The sequence below is a fragment of the Amphiprion ocellaris genome, chromosome 13, assembly GCF_022539595.1.
Source record: "Amphiprion ocellaris isolate individual 3 ecotype Okinawa chromosome 13, ASM2253959v1, whole genome shotgun sequence".
NCBI classification, from domain to species: Eukaryota; Metazoa; Chordata; class Actinopteri; family Pomacentridae; genus Amphiprion; species Amphiprion ocellaris.
In genome coordinates, this window is record NC_072778.1 from 9,949,341 (window position 1) to 9,967,279 (window position 17,939).

General features: G+C 37.9%; 1 protein-coding gene across 6 annotated transcripts in view; it reads left to right on the forward strand.

The window, feature by feature from the left end:
• The window catches only part of lingo2 (leucine rich repeat and Ig domain containing 2), a 210,996-nt gene extending 201,083 nt beyond the window's left edge, over positions 1-9,913 (forward strand). For all 6 annotated transcript variants that reach the window (XM_035955274.2, XM_023285737.3, XM_055016828.1 and 3 more), the window contains one exon: positions 6,978-9,913. In XM_035955274.2, the coding sequence (XP_035811167.1) occupies positions 6,990-8,828 (1,839 nt within the window). In that variant the 5' untranslated portion in view covers positions 6,978-6,989 and the 3' untranslated portion in view covers positions 8,829-9,913. The remainder of the gene's footprint in view (positions 1-6,977) is intronic.
• Positions 9,914-17,939: the final 8,026 nt, after the last annotated feature.

The window sequence follows — 17,939 nt, forward strand, 5'->3', positions numbered from 1 at the left end:
TGCTCAGATAAATGCCAAAGCAAAATGTTTATTACCAATAGTTTTCCGGGATTACAGCTTAAGAAACTAAACAGAATGGAGTGGCTACAAAGTCGACCGGTGACTTCCAGTGTCATTGCTAGGGCTTAAAAAAAAAAAAAAAACGTTTTATGCCAACTTTGATTTTCATGTTTTCACTTGAGCCAAAAGCTTGTGTAATCCTTTAACAAATGAACAGAACAATATACAGCCTGCATTCAAACTAATTTGAAATCGTAATTTAGAGAGGTATTTAAAGAGTACAAGCAAGCTATACATGGCTTAAATGTGTTTTTTCAAAGCTGGCTTAATATGTTTGCATCAGATCATATCAAGTCATTTTCTTCCTTTGCCAAGATCATTTTGTAGTCTAACAAGCTCCTGTACATTGAGATCTACCATTGAGTGATTTAATTTATCATTTTGGGTAATTAAATTCACTCCATGTTGGAGCTCTGGGGCTAATTAGTTGGTAAATAATTTGAAATCAAACATGGATAGTGGGTGTCCACTCTGCCCGGCAGGGGGAGAGACACTGATGAGCAAACTGACCCTTGATTGCTCGACTCAATTTGCTGCAATTAAAACAAAATCAGTTGCCATGTTTCTGTGGTGCTTCTGTCTGCTAGACTCCAAAGGGTCTACTTGGGACCACGCCTATAGTCTGTATATACTACATCTAAAGTCAACATAATTATATTAATTTGTGTTGTCCTTATTTTGTTTTAATGAGGAAATGTCAAACTAAACACCTACACTGGAGATCTTTATTTTGGATTTTCACATACAAGAGAATTCATTAATAAATAAATTATGTTTAATTATGAAATCACCTCAAACTCTTCCTAATTAAACAAACTGAATGTTCTAACTTCTATATTGAAATATTCATTTTGAATAATTAGTTTTAAAGCATCCATGATACACTATATTGTTTCCTTGCTGTACACATTGTACACAACATAATGATTTACCTCCCTTTCAGCTGAAATATTTTTGCCTTACTTTTTAAGGTAAACATTTCTTGGTTGCATGGTCCATGTTGTCTGCGTGGACATGTGAAAAATAGTGGTAAATAGCAAATATATATATATATATATATATATATATATATATATATATATATATATATATATATATATATATATATATATATATATATATATATATATATAGGTAATGTACAAAGAAAAAAGGTTTTAAAAAAAAGCCTGTGAGCAAAATGAAAGAGTCATTGTAAGCAAGCAAAGGGAGATACAAAGACAGCGATAACCCACAGAAAATATCAGTCGACTGCCTGAGGTACAGTTGCAATCGGCTGCACACAGTAGCTACACTCTCACCTTTAGATTCCTTTGTGATAAAACCTCTTGTAGCATTCACTTACCTGGACACCAAGTCAAGAAGTCAGAGCTACACTAAGCTATATTTGTCTGACAAAAGATATAGCAAATCAGCTTTTATTTACTGTTGTACAATAGTGCAGCCAAAGATGAAGAATTGTTAACCTTATGCACACAAAGCATGACAGAGAAAGAAATGTTAATGGAATTATGAGTAATGGTGCATACTGGACTGTGTATTGCCACTCTGGCAAAGACATACGTCGTCCTTACTCATCTTCTCACTCGTTAGCCTCAGGCTGTGTTGAAAAGTAAAGAGCGGCAACATGAGATGGAAGTGCTCCACGTGTTTTTAGCGATTCATGTGGAAATGAGTTTGTGATGGGAATATAAAACTGTATGCACACAAAAAAAAATGAAAAATGGGCAAGGACAAAGAAGTTGTCATATTTTTCTCTCAGTGGAGAAGTAAATCCTGATTTAATAGCCATAGAAACGATTGCATAAGTTTGAGTTTCACGTTGGGCCACTTGTGTACATATGCTTTGGATGATGGCATTGCGCAGGCGACCTCGGCACCTCTGCAAAATGGCTGTTTGCAGATTTATGCTGAGTCAGACACCACTAGTTGTTATCATCACCCTCTCAGGATCCAGCCCTGCACTAATGTGGGTCAGGGGCCACATTATAGAAACACCTTCTCTGTGCAGTCTTATCTCGCTGTGCATTGCAGGATTTCTGCCATTGGACTGTTACCGAATGTCACTGCAAGTTTATAGAATATTGAAATAAAATGATTGCATTTGAAAAATGGCTAGATACATCAGTTCAGTTTTTTTTATTATTATTATTTCTTTTATTCATTTTGATTCCAAGAACATTTTTTTAACAAATTTAATAAAAGCTTGATTTTGGCTGAGGCAAGTTCTTATTACCGTAGCTGTTGTGAGAGATTTTTTCACTTTATTTTGTGACTGCATGTTCAAGATTTCATTTAAAACAGTGAGCATAAGTATAAGCCAGTTTCCATTTGATGCATAAGAAGTGTTGAAAAAAAAATACTACTGATATTTTAGGTAACAGTCTGTTTTTCCTGCCATGTCACACTACTCATTGAGTCTGTAGGAATCACAAATGTAAGTTAATCTAAAGCATGTTCATAGCATTGTTGAAAATAATTGTAAATGTGTTTCTGTTGTAGCAGATTTTTTTTTTCTCTAACTACTGAAAATTGAGTGTCACAAAAGAAAAATCTTTATTAAAGGCATAAACAGCACACAGTCGATCAATGCAAAACAGCACAAAACACAAGACACTTTCACTAAATGTTGCTGCCACTTAAATTTTCAAAAAAATTATGAGGAAATGAGAAATATAAGCAGTGCAGCCAGAAGTAAGGAGCACATTCATACACAGAAACCCATGAGCAGATCGCTGTGAATTTATTTGTGGATGTTGCTCCAGGGCATGTGCCTAGTTCTATGCAGCATTTGCTCCTGTACAGGACACACTTCACTGGATGCAACTGATGATGCATTTGCATTATGGTCTTCTTATCCAGGAGTGCGCAAGTGTGGGGGTCACATCACAGGTTCGCTCTTATTCTGATAACACACTGTTGCAAAGGAATCCATTCATTATCTTGATTAGACACCCTCTTACTAAATCATTAAATCATATGGTGCTGCAGTTCATGTGGACAGTGTATGAGTAAGGCGGCTGCAACCAAGAAAAATATACTGTGCAGACATGTATGCACACATATCTACATGTTTGAACACTATGTTAAAGTCGTTTATCAACTTTATTTATGAGCTATTGTGCTGAATATTATGATTAAGTATTTATTCTAGAGAGAAGACTTTAGAATTATAGAAACTAAACGGTTTAAAGAAACCTTCAAAGCAAACAAGATGTATAATAGGTTCACTGTCATCAGACTTGACACAAGAAGAATCTGAATCAAAATATTCACACTGCAGATTTACTCATTGAACCACTGCAAACTTTAGGTATGTACAGTGGCCAGTTAACCATCATCACATTGAGTTTGTTAACAGCACTGATATGATACTGCATGATATTTCCAAGTCCAAGCTACATTACATAGTGGTCATAACAGATGAGTTCTGAATGTACTATTAGGGTTCATGTAAGGAGGAAAAATCTAACATTTTGTACTGAATACTGGGGCAGACAGATTGATCATTACTTTAGAAAATGAATGGTTATGCCCAAACCAACACCTCGTCTCTCAATTTTGCTTGCAGGTAACAGGGTTGAGAAAGTACAGTTAAAAAAAAACAATCTCAGCTTATGATGGACACAACAGCCTTCAGGAAAGAAACTCAAGTTTTTCTACCTCTGTGTAACCTTACTGAGAATCTGGTCTATACAATCCATCGCAGTTTTTAGTGTGGAGCCACAATCGCCAATGTGCCTCACATGTTGACTGAGAGGAGGCAAAAGTGGATTTTTAACTGATGACTGCTTCTGCAGGAATATACTTAAGTTTGATTAACTATAAAAATGGATGCAAGGTTGCACAACCAAGATGAGGAGAGCTTGTGAGCTCTGAGTACTTAAAAGTGTGTGTGGGTCTGTGAGACTGATGTGATTGTCCTCTGTTACAGTGATTGTCTTGATATTTTAGTGCTATTCATACCTTGTGTTAAAAATAATGTTATGTGGGCAGTTTATGAGCAGATAGTTGTCACTATGTGTGAGAGGCGATGTCACTGTTCCTGTCTAATTATTTGTGCATTGTGAGGCTGGACGCTGAAGCATACGATTATTTCTTTAAAATCTTTATATTAGCTGAGATTGTCACAGTGCAGCAGAACTAGTGATATAACTGGGGGTCTTAGACTGATAGATTAACACAAATGTCACATGCTTATTTTAAATGTAAACTAAACATACATGCTGATGTGCCTTAGTATGGAAAATGTGATACTGAGTTCAACCAGTTATTCAAAGTGAACACAGGTCGTGCCGGGATATTGTGCTTAGGTAGACTAAAGTCTTGGGTGCACACTTTGTACTGTTTGGTTCACAGGGCTGGCTGAGGTGGAGCAGCTGTGCTATTCACAGTAACACATAGCATCATTAGCTCAGCAAATGAAGAATCACTTTCTTCAGAAACCATTTTGTTGTCATGATGTGAACACAGGACCAAACGGCGTGTGTAATGGCACTACACCTCTCAAATCAGAGGCTGTGGATTTAATATCATATGTGTCCTGTTGCCTTTAGATGACTGCAGGGATTTAATGAAGTGAAGAAGAAGCTTTCTGCGCAGTAGAAAGCAGATATAACACCTCCAAAGTGCCAACAACTTACTTTTCGGGGCCTAATTTAAAGGAACCTCCCACCTCATTGTTTCCCTCCCTCCACCTCTGCTCTGTGCGCTTTGCACTCCACACCAGAGTCACGCAAAGTGAATTTCAAGTTCATGAAAACACTGTCACCCCTACACTGATCGTTAAAATCAATAGCTACATTCTCTCAGTTGGTTGCTTTCTTACATACATGCAAAGTAAACTGTCTTAAATACTGTACACATATTAGCAAGACAGATAATCTACAAAAAGCTTCCACACATGTGATGCATGAAGGGTTTTTGTTTCATGGGATGAAATACAGTGCATTAAACATTTTGATGATTGTATTTTGGTAAGTTTACACAGATATGGCATTAAGTATCAGAAAAATAATATCAGCAATATTATTGATAGATTCTCCTTTCTCTGCATAGCATTTATAAAAGTGTTAAATTGGATTTTTCTCTGTTAAGTTTAAGCAAACCCAAAAAAAGGCAAAGGTAAAGAAACCACAACAGGAAAAATCTGTAGAAATCTGTACATTAATCACATATATACCATGAATGGAAACTGAAATAGATTTAATTACATATAACATAGGCCAATGACTAACGAACTCTGTTGAAAATTTGTGCACCGTAATCATCATCATCATTATGGTGCACAGCATCTAGGTTTTACATAATATGCAACAGTAACAGAAAGGAATGTTGTTTATAAAACTGAGTGCATTTTTGAATTGTGCCCCTGTACACAAGCACTTGGTACGTGGCCATCAGAAACAGATTTTTATTTTTATTTGTATATTTTTATTTATTTATTTTTTTTGCCCATTTCAATGGATTTCTTAGGTTTATGTAATGTGTCTTTTTAGATGGGAATGTCATCACATTATCTTTGCACCAAAATCTGTTAGCATATTAAGGGCCTGGGGAAAAATTCAGATTACTCCTGTCATCGTTTAAATTTAGCACAGCCCATGACACACCAAATGAGGCAGGAATGGTTTGCAATCATTGCAACCTGTCACCCAGTCTGCGTGTTGCAAGCAGTGCATCAGTTCATATCTCTACTTTATTCTTATTTGCAATAAACATAGTTTCAAAAGAGTCAGCTGGAGTCAAGCAGCCTCTGCAAAAAAAAAAAAAAAAACTGCTGTAAAATATAACCTGGTCCATTTTTAAAATATGTATGTATGCATGCTGTTTGTTATTCATAAGCCTTTATTCATAGGCTTATATGATTTTATACATACATACATACATACATACATACATACATACATACATACATATATATATATATACTCTGTGTGTGGGTGGGTGTGTTTTAATGTAGTTTTTAATGTTACTGCTTGACTCTGGCGTACTCTTTAGAAACTATGCTCATTAGAATGGATTTGTTTACCTACTGCTAAAATGGATTTCTAAATTGGATTAAAAACATTCAACATGAGATATTTATTTATTGGCTTTTGCTGCTCCTGTTGTGATGTTTGTATTGAAAATCATAATATTCTCCCAACATTAAATGATGCCTTGCAACAGTTTTTACTTGTTGATTGGCTTTGGTCACACTTGTCCATGAACTGTATAAACTGACAAGGTTTTTCTTTCAGGAGTGATTTCGTTCTTTCTGTCTGTGTACCTTATTTTGAGTTGTGCCCTCGAAGAGATAGGGCGGATGATATTTTTGAATGTTATTATTTCCACTTCAGTGAGAAAGAAAATATGTGTGAAAAGCAAAACAAGTCTTGTAAAAATGAAACATGTCAGGACAAACCAAGTCACCCTGGTCTGTGTTTCTATCTCATATTTGCAGTAAATACATCCAGAATTCTTCTTTTATAAATTAAGCTCATACAGTGGACTGTGAGAGTTCGTTTCTATATTCATTTGAAAGTATATTTGATTTTGGTGAAAAAAAAAAAACTGCCAGTGCTCACCAGGGATGCATTTTAACCAGCACTGTTGTGGCTGGATGAATCTATCATGGATGAAAGGAAAGCAAAGACAGCAGACAGATTCAAAAGCGACAAAATAATGGAGTTCTTTAATTCATGTGGGGATGCTCAACCAAAATTTGGACCCCAGCAGTTCAGCTTTCTTGTATTTCAACAATACCAGATCGGAACAGGATGGCAATTGGCCAGTTCTGAGCTATTTTTTTCAGAGTAGACCGAGTCATGCCTTATTATTTATAATATAACTTGTTTCTACAGGAGCACAGCTATCATTTCCACCCTGAGTGACTAAGCTCTTTCTTTCTCTGTTTGTTTTTTCTTGTTTTGCAGAACCGTGACAGAATGGTCGACTGTATGAGCAAAGTCATGCTGCACACGGTCGTCTCATGCTGGCAGCCATTCCTGGGACTGGCCTTCATGGCTGTCTTTGTGGGTTCTACCTTGGGATGTCCCTCGCGCTGTGAGTGTTCAGCGCAGAGCAAGGCAGTTGTCTGTCACCGCAAGCGCATGCCCAGCATCCCCGATGGCATCCCAACTGAAACTAGGATCCTGGACCTGAGTAAGAACAAGCTGACAATGATCAACCCTGATGACTTTGTTGCCTTTCCTGGACTTGAGGAACTTGACCTCAGTGGAAATGTTATCAGCTATGTTGAGCCTGGAGCTTTTAATGCCCTGTTTAACATGCACTCACTCAGTCTGAAGAGCAATCGTATCAAGCTCATTCCTCTGGGTGTCTTCACAGGCTTAACAAATCTTACCCGACTGGATATAAGCGACAACAAAATTGTCATCCTCCTGGATTATATGTTCCAGGACTTGCACAATCTAAAGTTTTTGGAAGTAGGCGACAATGATCTGGTTTACATTTCTCACCGTGCATTCAGTGGACTTTTAAGCCTGGAGATACTAACCTTGGAAAGGTGCAACCTTACAGTTGTGCCCACTGAGGCCCTTTCTCACCTGCACAACCTGGTCAGCCTCCATCTACGATACCTCAGCATTAGCACTTTGCATCCATACTCCTTCAAAAAGTTGTTCCGGCTGCGACATTTAGAGATTGATAATTGGCCTTCACTAGACCATGTTCCAGCTAATACGCTTCATGGCCTCAACCTGACGACGCTGTTTATAACCAACACCAACTTGTCCTCCTTCCCTTACCAAGCCTTGAAGCATCTGCCATACCTGACGCACCTCAACCTGTCCTACAACCGTATCAGGCACATTGAAGGGGGCATGCTGATGGAACTGGTTCGGCTGAGAGAGCTGCATCTAGTTGGAGCTCAACTGACCACCATCGAACCGTATGCCTTTCAGGGCCTGCGGGCTCTTAGAGTCCTTAATGTTTCTCACAACCGGCTGGACACGCTGGAGAAGGGTGTTTTTCAGTCCCCTGAAGCTCTGGTGGTTCTGCTGATCGACAACAACCCCTTAGTGTGTGACTGTCGTCTTATGTGGATCCTGCAGAAAGGGCACTCCCTCTTTGGGGATTCGCAGCCAGAATGCAGCACACCTGAGGGAATTCGCGGCCGGCCTTTTAAGGAGTTTAAGGAGACTCTCCTATCTTACTATGTGACATGCACCAAGCCAAAAATCCGCGAGAATAAAACACAAACAATTACTGTGGACGAGGGCCAGCAAGCAATGTTGCGCTGCAGTGCAGAAGGAACACCAAGGCCCACTGTGTCTTGGCTGTCCCCACGTCGACGAGTGCTAACAAGTAGGAGCCATGGTAGAGTGACGGTTCACAACAATGGTACACTAGAGATCAAGTCAGCAGAGGTACAAGACAGCGGAGTATACCTTTGCCTGGCCTCCAACTCTGCTGGGAATGCCACCCTGATGACTTCTTTGGCGGTGAAAAGTCTGGGATCGCTGTATGCTAACAGGACCCAGTACTACACAGATCCCAGTAATACCACTGCCAATGGGACGACTGGTGTGACCCTCGGTTTGGACCTTAAGACTATTTTAGTGTCAACGGCTATGGGTTGCTTCACGTTCCTGGGAGTGGTCTTGTTTTGCTTCCTGCTTCTTTTCGTTTGGAGCAGAGGAAAAGGAAAACATAAAAACAACATAGACGTTGAGTATGTGCCTCGTTCAAAGTCTAATGGCACTAACGTTGACTCTGCAGAGGGACAAGCTGGTCCTCGTCGTTTTAACATGAAAATGATGTGACTTCTTTCAAAGATCCAAGACTGGATTGTGGAACTGCCCAAAGTACAATGTATTTTTTTTGAAAATAGGATGACTGGACTGCTCACTGTTGCAGGGAGAGTGTTTGTGAAGAACTTTGGGGCATCATAACATGACAAGCAGTACCTTAAATCACTGGATCTTGATATAATGTTTGGATATTGTGTAGTAGAACTTAATTGCCAGCGGGCAACTTCTCGGATAAGGAGTGGAAACAATTGCCACCATGGGGACCTGGACGGGAATAGGTGTCATTTATCAGCTTTTTGAAATTTATATGCCTAAGAAGAACCCTTCAATTTTGGGTTGGCTCTACAGACTCAGTTGAACCATGTACAGTACAAATTTGTATCTACGCTATTAATCTACTTTGTTTAGTCTTGCGCCATGCTTATTCACTGAACAAATCAATGAAACAGACCATTATTTCCTATGGTCAATACTTTGCATATGTGTACCTAATGCTTCATTATGTACATGTATGTACATATTCATTCAAAGGAACTATTCATAGCAATATTCATGGGAGGCATTAGCCAAAATTGATATAACCCCACGTGTTCAGCAAGAACATTCTTCAGACTTTTGAAGTTTCCATTGATTAAGGAAGGGCTTCTCTGGCTGATGATCTGTCCCTACTCCCCCAATTGACTCCTAAATATTAATGAATATATATTATTTATAAACAAAAATAAAAGAAAAAAGATTTTATTTATTGAAATTACTAAGAATTTTACATTAAAAAATGGTCCTTAAACACTGTTCAGGATCTAACGTAACACTTCAATTATCATAAAAATGACCCAGTGTTGGTCAAAGTACCTACATGAACCACACTTTCGTCCTATTTTTGTCTCTTTTTATTCCTTTAACTGTACCTTTGCTGGTTGGCAAACTACATGTGTCAATTTTACTACAGTGACATTTGCATCATTTTCCCCAGTAGAAATTTGGACTTTGTTGTGGTAGTTCTTCATTTTGTTGTTGAATCATTTAGATTGTGAAAACTTCAGAAGTAAAAGTTAAAAAAAAAAAATGTATGTGAAATAAATGAAGATGTATTTGTACCAACGTGTTTGACTAAATTTCTATTACACAATGAAATTCTCTGCTCCTCAGGCTTACTGACGGATCATCTCTTCGTACAAGTGTAGGCTAAACATTTGTCTATTGTTTGCAAAAATAGAAGAACTAATTTGCACTTGGTTTTTAAAAAACTGAGTGCTTAAATCTTCCGGAACATTCACATGCAAAATTACATTTTGTAAGACATTCGATTCAATTTCATGTATGTAAGGCCAATTCACAACATAAGTTATCTCACGGCATTTTACAAAACACCTCATAGTATTATACCATAGAAAAAAATTATTGATTTCCTTTGAGAAAGCACTTGGTGACAGAAAAAGGGTGTTTTCCTTGCCACTGTCGCCTTTTGACTTGCTCTGGGGGTCAGGCATATGGGTTCTGTAAAGCGTCTCGAGACAGTTTGACTGTAATTGGCGCTAAATAAATAAAATTGAATTAAAATTGAAAATTGATTGCCTCCAGCAGAACCAGGCTCAGAGAGCAGCCATCTACCTTAACTAGTTTGGGTGTGCGTAGGATACATACATGAAAAAATGTTTTAAATACTGTACAGTTATTTTCCAATAGCAACATACAGTATGCGAACACATTTATATGGTACAATGATGCACAGTGACAATACTCCACTATATATGTTCATAACAATAATGTGTCAAAAAGCTATGGCTAAATATTACTAATATTTAAATTATGAATTCTTATAGAGGATCAACTGTAGCTTCAGCTATAAAACCACTGAACTGTAATTATCCCTGCTGTCACACTTTTCTTCATATCGCCTAAATTCATTAGGTTGTAACCCCTTCAGGCACAGTTTATTCAAAAAGATCAACTTTCCTCCAAGTGGGAATGTCTTTGTTACACAAATCATTTAGTAATTCAGTCAGTAATGACCACACTCAAGCTGGTCAACCACCCACTATACTGACTGAGCTGATGTGGTTATAGATCTGTATAATTTTCAAATACAGATAATTGTTGCATGGCTAAATTTTAATGTATTGTAATTAATTGCAATTTCAGACCACACTGAACTCTATTATTTCTTTGTTAGATTGAGTAGTAGCAGACTTATGATGCCAGGCCCACATTGTGACATTTCTTATTTCTTTTAGGCTGGCTGGTAGCGGGCTGAGCTTACGAAATGACTCAGAGACCCAGGTGTATTACGTGCGTATGCAATGCAACACCGAGTGTTGACTTTGTTAAGCTGCTGTTGGACTGAGAGAGCCTACACCTGCTGTGCCTTTGTGTCTGCTGAAAACTGTTGGGCCAACTGCAACTAGTTCCAGATTGTTTCCCACTTTACCAGCTACAAAGCAACAAAACATGAACAAGAATGTCTTCAGTGAGCATAACACAGAACATACACTTTATGCAAGAGAGTGGCAGAACTATAGATACTGACAAACTCAATATTTTTGTAACATTGTAATTCAGAATACCTGAAATTTACCTGAATGTGATTACTTATGTATTAAGAATATGCCTTCTATCGTATATCACTCTCCCTGCAGATTGCTACCAGGTAGTCCGTGTGGGCTTAACCTGCAACTGTAACAGTCCAACTGTGGTCCAATATGAAGATTTACGATTCAAATAGATTATCATTATGCAACTCAACATTGTATGATAAAATTACAGATGTTGTCCCACTCGTTTTCTAAAGAACTCCTAAATAAGCAGCAAGAATAAAACAAATTTTTGTTGTGAAATGTGGAGGAAAATTTCAGGTAACTCACAGCCTGAGAAAAGAAACTGCCTTGAAGTCTGATGCTATGACCACAGAATACATCTGTATTGCTTGCCAGATGGCAGCTAGGCGAACATGCCGTGGCTTGGGTGGGTATTGTCTTTGAGGACCCAATGGGATCTGTGCAGACACCTTGTCTCAGCAGTGTCACTGATGCTCGGTAGATGCCTACTGATAATGTTCTAGGTGGTTTATATATCCCCCCCCCAGCAGAGCCTTTCTGACTCAGGCCATGCACGGCCTGTACCAGTTTGTAATGTTTGCACTTAGGAGGCTTTCCATTGCTCCTTTGTGAACATTAAGAACCAGGGACTGCCATTTTGCTTTCCTTACTTTCCTTAAGAAGTGGATTCTCAACTTTCTTTGTACCAAGATGGAGAGGTGTGATGAACATGACACATTCTCTGTAATATTAACTCCCAGGAACCTAAAACTGTTCACCTGCTCATTCTCAGCTCCACAGATGTAGTCAGCTCCTTGGATATGTCAAGCAGTGGATTGCTGTATGTGCCCTGCTGTGCAAGATTTTTGATTTCCTCCAGATATAAGTTCTCATTATATAATTTTAGGTGATTATGCTGACATTATTGGAGCTTAACGTGCGCTCATCCTTTTATAATGACTGACCGGCTGTGACAAATACAGGCACAGAGGAAAGTCATGTTTGTTCAACCTGTATGCCAGAAGGACATAATACTTAATTACCTGCATCGCTGTTCATTGTATTGTCCCTCATTGAGCTTAGATGTATTTTAAACAGCAGTCAAAAAACTGCTTTAATTACAGATCAACAGAGCATAATCCACTGATATAACATTAATGCATATATTAAGAAATACTTGCTGAAGGACGCTAATGCTGATTTACAATAATTGGATCCTGTCTGCATTAACAACTGAGTCGACTTGTATGACACATCAAGAATTACCGCCTTTTTCTTCCCATTTTTTTTTTTTTTTTTTAAATTCTTGCTGAGAATCATGTATCTCTTGCGCTGTCCCTCATTTGTGCAGTCTCATTAGGAGCTACAGAGTATTTTGGCTTTCTGAGCCAACAGTCTCCTGGGCTGCTTCAGAAATCAGAGCACCAAATGCTACAGCTCCTCCAAAAATACAAAAGAAACAAGGTTAACTTTGTAGTTCACCAGTGTCCACTGTCCAGAGCGTTGGTTTTGTCAAAATATATGAAAAATGTTATATTTTCACAACCTGTTTCCAGGAGTTGGCATTCATGTTCAAACGAGGCATCTAAAGTAGAGCCTCCTTTTTTCAGTTCTTGCATAACGAGGTCTTTGCTTCCTCATATGCATATGATACATGTACTATATGTTCCGAACAGCACTCAACAAATTATTTGCCTCCCATGCGGTATTATTTCCTCCTAACAAATCTACATTTCAACCATTTTTTTTGATATGAACCATACTAGCTGGCCTCCACCTTTTGATCAAAATACGCTTTTACATTTACATACTTTCCGTACATGAGTAATCGTTTTCATTAACAGCTACATGTACAGCATGTCTCTGCAGTAGCACAGATATGTTTCAAAAGCAGTCTGTTGGAATACACCGATAGCATCCTGGGAAACTGGGTATGTACAAAACTGTCAAATGTGTAACATATTCCGAATGATCCTTTGATGATATGTGGATCTATTTATACTAATTGGCTCTATTTTGATTGGATTGCTGCATTTGGATTGCATCTGTAAACCTATTAGTGCTGTATGGCTGTTTGTCCCCCTCTTATCAGTTATTGACTGATCTGACCACTCTTATTTTCAGACTAATTAGTGTGAATAATTTTGCAAAGCAGATGGGAGCCTCAGCCTAAAGTGATTAATGGAGTTTCTGCTAAAATACAGCAGTTCTTGAATTCTGAATTTAAAAAAAATAATAAAAATACTTGCCATGTCACTGTAACTGTTCTGAATCAATCAAACAGGCTTTTTATTTCAGTCATTAAAACTGAAATGACATGCATTTCCTGAAAGGTCAGAGACACTTAAAAACTTTTAATTCCATGATTAATCGAGTAGTGTTAAAAATGTGTGGGGAAAAATTTAGTTTTTTTCCCATTGTCAATCCTCTGCGTTAATTGTTACTAATTCATACCAAACGAATTAAAATATATGCCTGATGAAGTTTGTTAACAAAATAAGAAGAACATGATGATTCTTTGGTTTTAAAATTAGTGTATACTCATAGTTCTTTAACATTTTCTTTCAGGCCGTCTTCTTGCAGATAGATACTGATTTGTTACACTACATCTGCAATAAACTTGAAAGCATGCCGTTACAGAGCATGTTTCTCCTGAAGCAAAGACTGCAACAGTCTACAGACATGATTCTGTTTTTATTGACATAATTATCAATGTCGTCTAGCAAGCAGAGTGATAATCAGATGGGAAGATGAATCTGTACAGCAGGTGACAATAATCACATGGCAAACAATTTGCATATTGTGAAAAATAACAAGCATCTAAAGTGTACATTACCATGTAAATGTGTCTTTTCACTCAGAAGAAGAGAACAAAAGGTCATTACATCGATTTTTAAAAACTATTTCTCTCCGATGTCACTGATTTGACTGAAACCCATTTTCAGGATGTTTTTTTGGGGGGGGCTTTAAAATATTAATCTTTGTTTGAGTGACAATATCTCAGAGACTGTTGAAGATAAATGCCAGAAATTTTCACTGCTATTTGTCATTATGCTACTGATTCATAATTTGCAATATTGGCTCAAGAAAATCAATCAGTCTCTGATTATCCATGAGTTAAAATCTGAAAAAGAAAATTAAGGCCGTCATAAAAATCTCCATGTCTGAATACCAAAGTCAACTAGTGGTATTTTCTGAACCATAGTTGTATTTCGCAATAGTACAAAACATATGAAATACTTGGTCACAAAAATGATAAGAAAGTTATTTTCTTTTGTTTTTCACAACCTGATTGGGTAGGTTCAGTTTTGTGGCCGAGTCTTTCATATTAAGTAGTGTTCTACATGTTTTGCTTTGAATTGTTGTGCAGTTGTTTGTGGTTCAGAAAATATAAATGTAACTAGCTGACTTCTGTGTTATTATTTCTTCTTCTTCTTCTTGATAATGTGTGTTTACAGATGGGACTTTCCATCACAGCTTCACTTTTTTTTCCACATTTCAACCGACACATAATGAGAGAATATCTGATCTGATTCTCCAATACTGCAGATTCTGAATCAGTAGCATGATGAAATAATGGTGAAAATGCCAGGCTTTTATCTTTAATAGTAGATCAACCTATGACTCAGAATCTACACAGACATTGTAATGTAGGTAACAATCTAAATTTCACAAATACTACTTTAAATAGTCATAGTTTGTCATTTTAAAAAACAGTTTCAAGCAATTCAGAGATGGATGTGCACAGGGCTCCTGATGATTTCTGATGGAATAACCTAAGATTAACACTCTCCAGCCATGATCTCAGTTTGCTGAGGTTGTATTTGGTCACAGCAATGCTCACAAGATGTTCATTTTAGCTTTCCTCTATGTTTCCCATCTTTGTATGAGCATAGCGGAATGCTAATGCTAATGTCCTGCCAGGTATTTAATCAAAAATCAGACACTGGAAGAAAGAAAAAGTGAGTTTTCTGTAATCTAATGCAAACCATTTAACAGTTCTTCACACATTTCCTTCTGATCCAGAAGTGTCATCGTCACGGTGCAGCTACAGGGAAAGAATCCCTGGAGCCATGCTGCTGGTGTGGTTAAGAACAAGAAACTGCAGACACAGATTTTCTGCAACAGCAGCTGTCTCGTGAATACTTAGAAAATCATCATGTAGTACTTCAAAAGAATAAAGGATATAAAGTGAACAGCGTGCACCCCCTCACACACCTACCTCTCCACTACCAAATCTCATGAATGCGGTACACTGGCTGGGCATGAATGAATCAACAATAGGTGTCTCTCATGGAAAAAAAAAAAAACCCTCCTCTGCTATTATATGAAGTCTGCTTTGGATGAGGAGGGCTTATGTTTGTCTCTGTAGTCTGTGTAAATACACACTGCTGCAAAAGAACTGTCATGAATAGAAAAAAAAATCAACATGTGCTCAGTGAGTTACCAGTAGTTTTAAAATTACACTGCACGTTTTGGATAGATTTCCAAACCTCACGGGCCACAGAATGAAACACAAGAAAACATCATATAGACATGCAACTCAAGTAAGGAAAAGAGAGCATGGGAAACAGGAGCAGTGTGGTTTTGGTTTGACAAGAGAGTGGAGCTGGTTGTAGCTAGAGTCTGGGGCAGATGTTAGCCGGCAGGTTTTGGCTGTGTGTGCTTTCATTAGGTTTAGCTTTCATACATCCCTGGTGGCAGCCTGGTCTGCCAAATGAGCTCCCAAGTGAGCCGACTCCAGTTACATCCTGACGTCCAACAATTGGGGCTGGCTGCAAAAGAGGAGACATGCATGTGCTGCTATGCATCTTCTACACAAATTCACAGCATTGACTAAGCTGAGCTAAATGCACGGTTGCAGTGAAAGACGGTGCTTCATGCTTAAATTCTCTGGCACATGTTTAAAAGCTTCCACACACACTGCCTCCAGCTTTCTGCATCATTGTTGATCTGCTAGTTAAGACAGATTCCTTTGTCTTCGCTCACAAAACAAAGGTAAATTTATGGCACCGAGAAAGACTTATTCCCTTCTTTTTAAATATAAACCTCTTTCACACTGCAGAGCAGCAGTGAGAAAGGGCTTCAGAATAATGGAAGGAAAACATTATTAGCACCAAAAACCCCTTCACTATTCACACCCAATGTTCGCCTGTAAGCCAACAGTCGATATTTCTTTGTTAGCGTGTTGCTGCATTCTGTAATTATGTTTTTGCCCTTTCTGGGAAACACAGTCATGAAAAAAGAAATGAGGGGAGAGAAATTGAATTCTTTGCCTATGTAATTGTCTAATGATGAATGGACCCATAAATTGAAGCAAAGGGACAGAAAGTTTTACATTCCTCCTCTCCACAAGTAAAAGCAATATTTCCCCTCGGTGGAATGAAATAATTATTTATTCTGCTTATGCTATTGAAGTGGCACTGTGGTTTGCAAATATGAGTTTTATATGAAACATTTTATTAACAGAAGTGTATTTTGATGATTTATTAAGTAACATCAAAACCAAAAAGTCACATATAGATTTCCAGCTTCTGACATGAGGTGTGAAATTCAGAGCAGAAGAGATGAGACCATATTCAGAGATGTGGACAGGCGTCCTCCAACATCATGAATCCAAGTGTGATTTGAACTCTACCGGGGTTTAGCCCTCAAAGATACAGCCTCACATTTGTATTCATAAATTCTTAAATGTCACATAAGCGCTTGGTTTTTCCAAAGGAAGGTACAGTATAGATAATTGGTCTTGCTTATGGTGCTGCTGCTCCAGCTGAGTGGCGTATCATGCTTTGAATACCTGCACGGTGATTTAGTTTGAACATGGATTTAGGCTGACACTCTCTGTGGAACCGAGGTAATTAAAAAGTGGCCTTAAAAAGTCATTGTTCGTGCTTCATGATATCCCATAAGCTGATATATTGAAGTCTCAGGGTCACTGGAGAAAGAAAATGGAAATGAAGTGGTAAAAAATGGCTTACAGGAAAAACCCTCACGAGTTAAAATTGTTGTGATTGAAACTAATAGCCTGTCAATTCCCAAGCTGATAACTAGTTTTTGTAGCAGTTATTTAGTGTGAAAACACTGAAAACACTTATCTGACACAGAGCACCAGCTTTGCAAGTGCTGTGTCAGATAAAGCTAATGAAAGACCAAGGTGATGACGAGATCTAAAAATAAAATGTGTTAATGTCATCACGTCGATAGTAAATCAGCACCTACAGGTCAGTTGTCGCCTTCTGCTGCATAAGCAACAATTACTCCATCTAGTATCTGCATGACTGTCACGTCATCTTTACTGTGCTCAGCCTAAACGTTTCTTAACCTCTAACATCCGTCTCTATGGCTCCGCTCTGATGATAACTGTACAGTTAATGGCACTGCTACTTTTGTTTGCTCGTCTACCAATTTCTAGCAGGATGACGTGAATTTTTTTGCAGTTTAAAGTATTGTTTTGTTTTGTTTTTTTAGTCTTTAGGTCAAAGCAAGCAATTTCCAAAACCTATGTCCATTTAGAATAGTTTTCTAAATCTACCTTGCTACATTCATAGGAGCAAACCTGCTTAAGTTTAAAATAAGTATGCAAAACTTC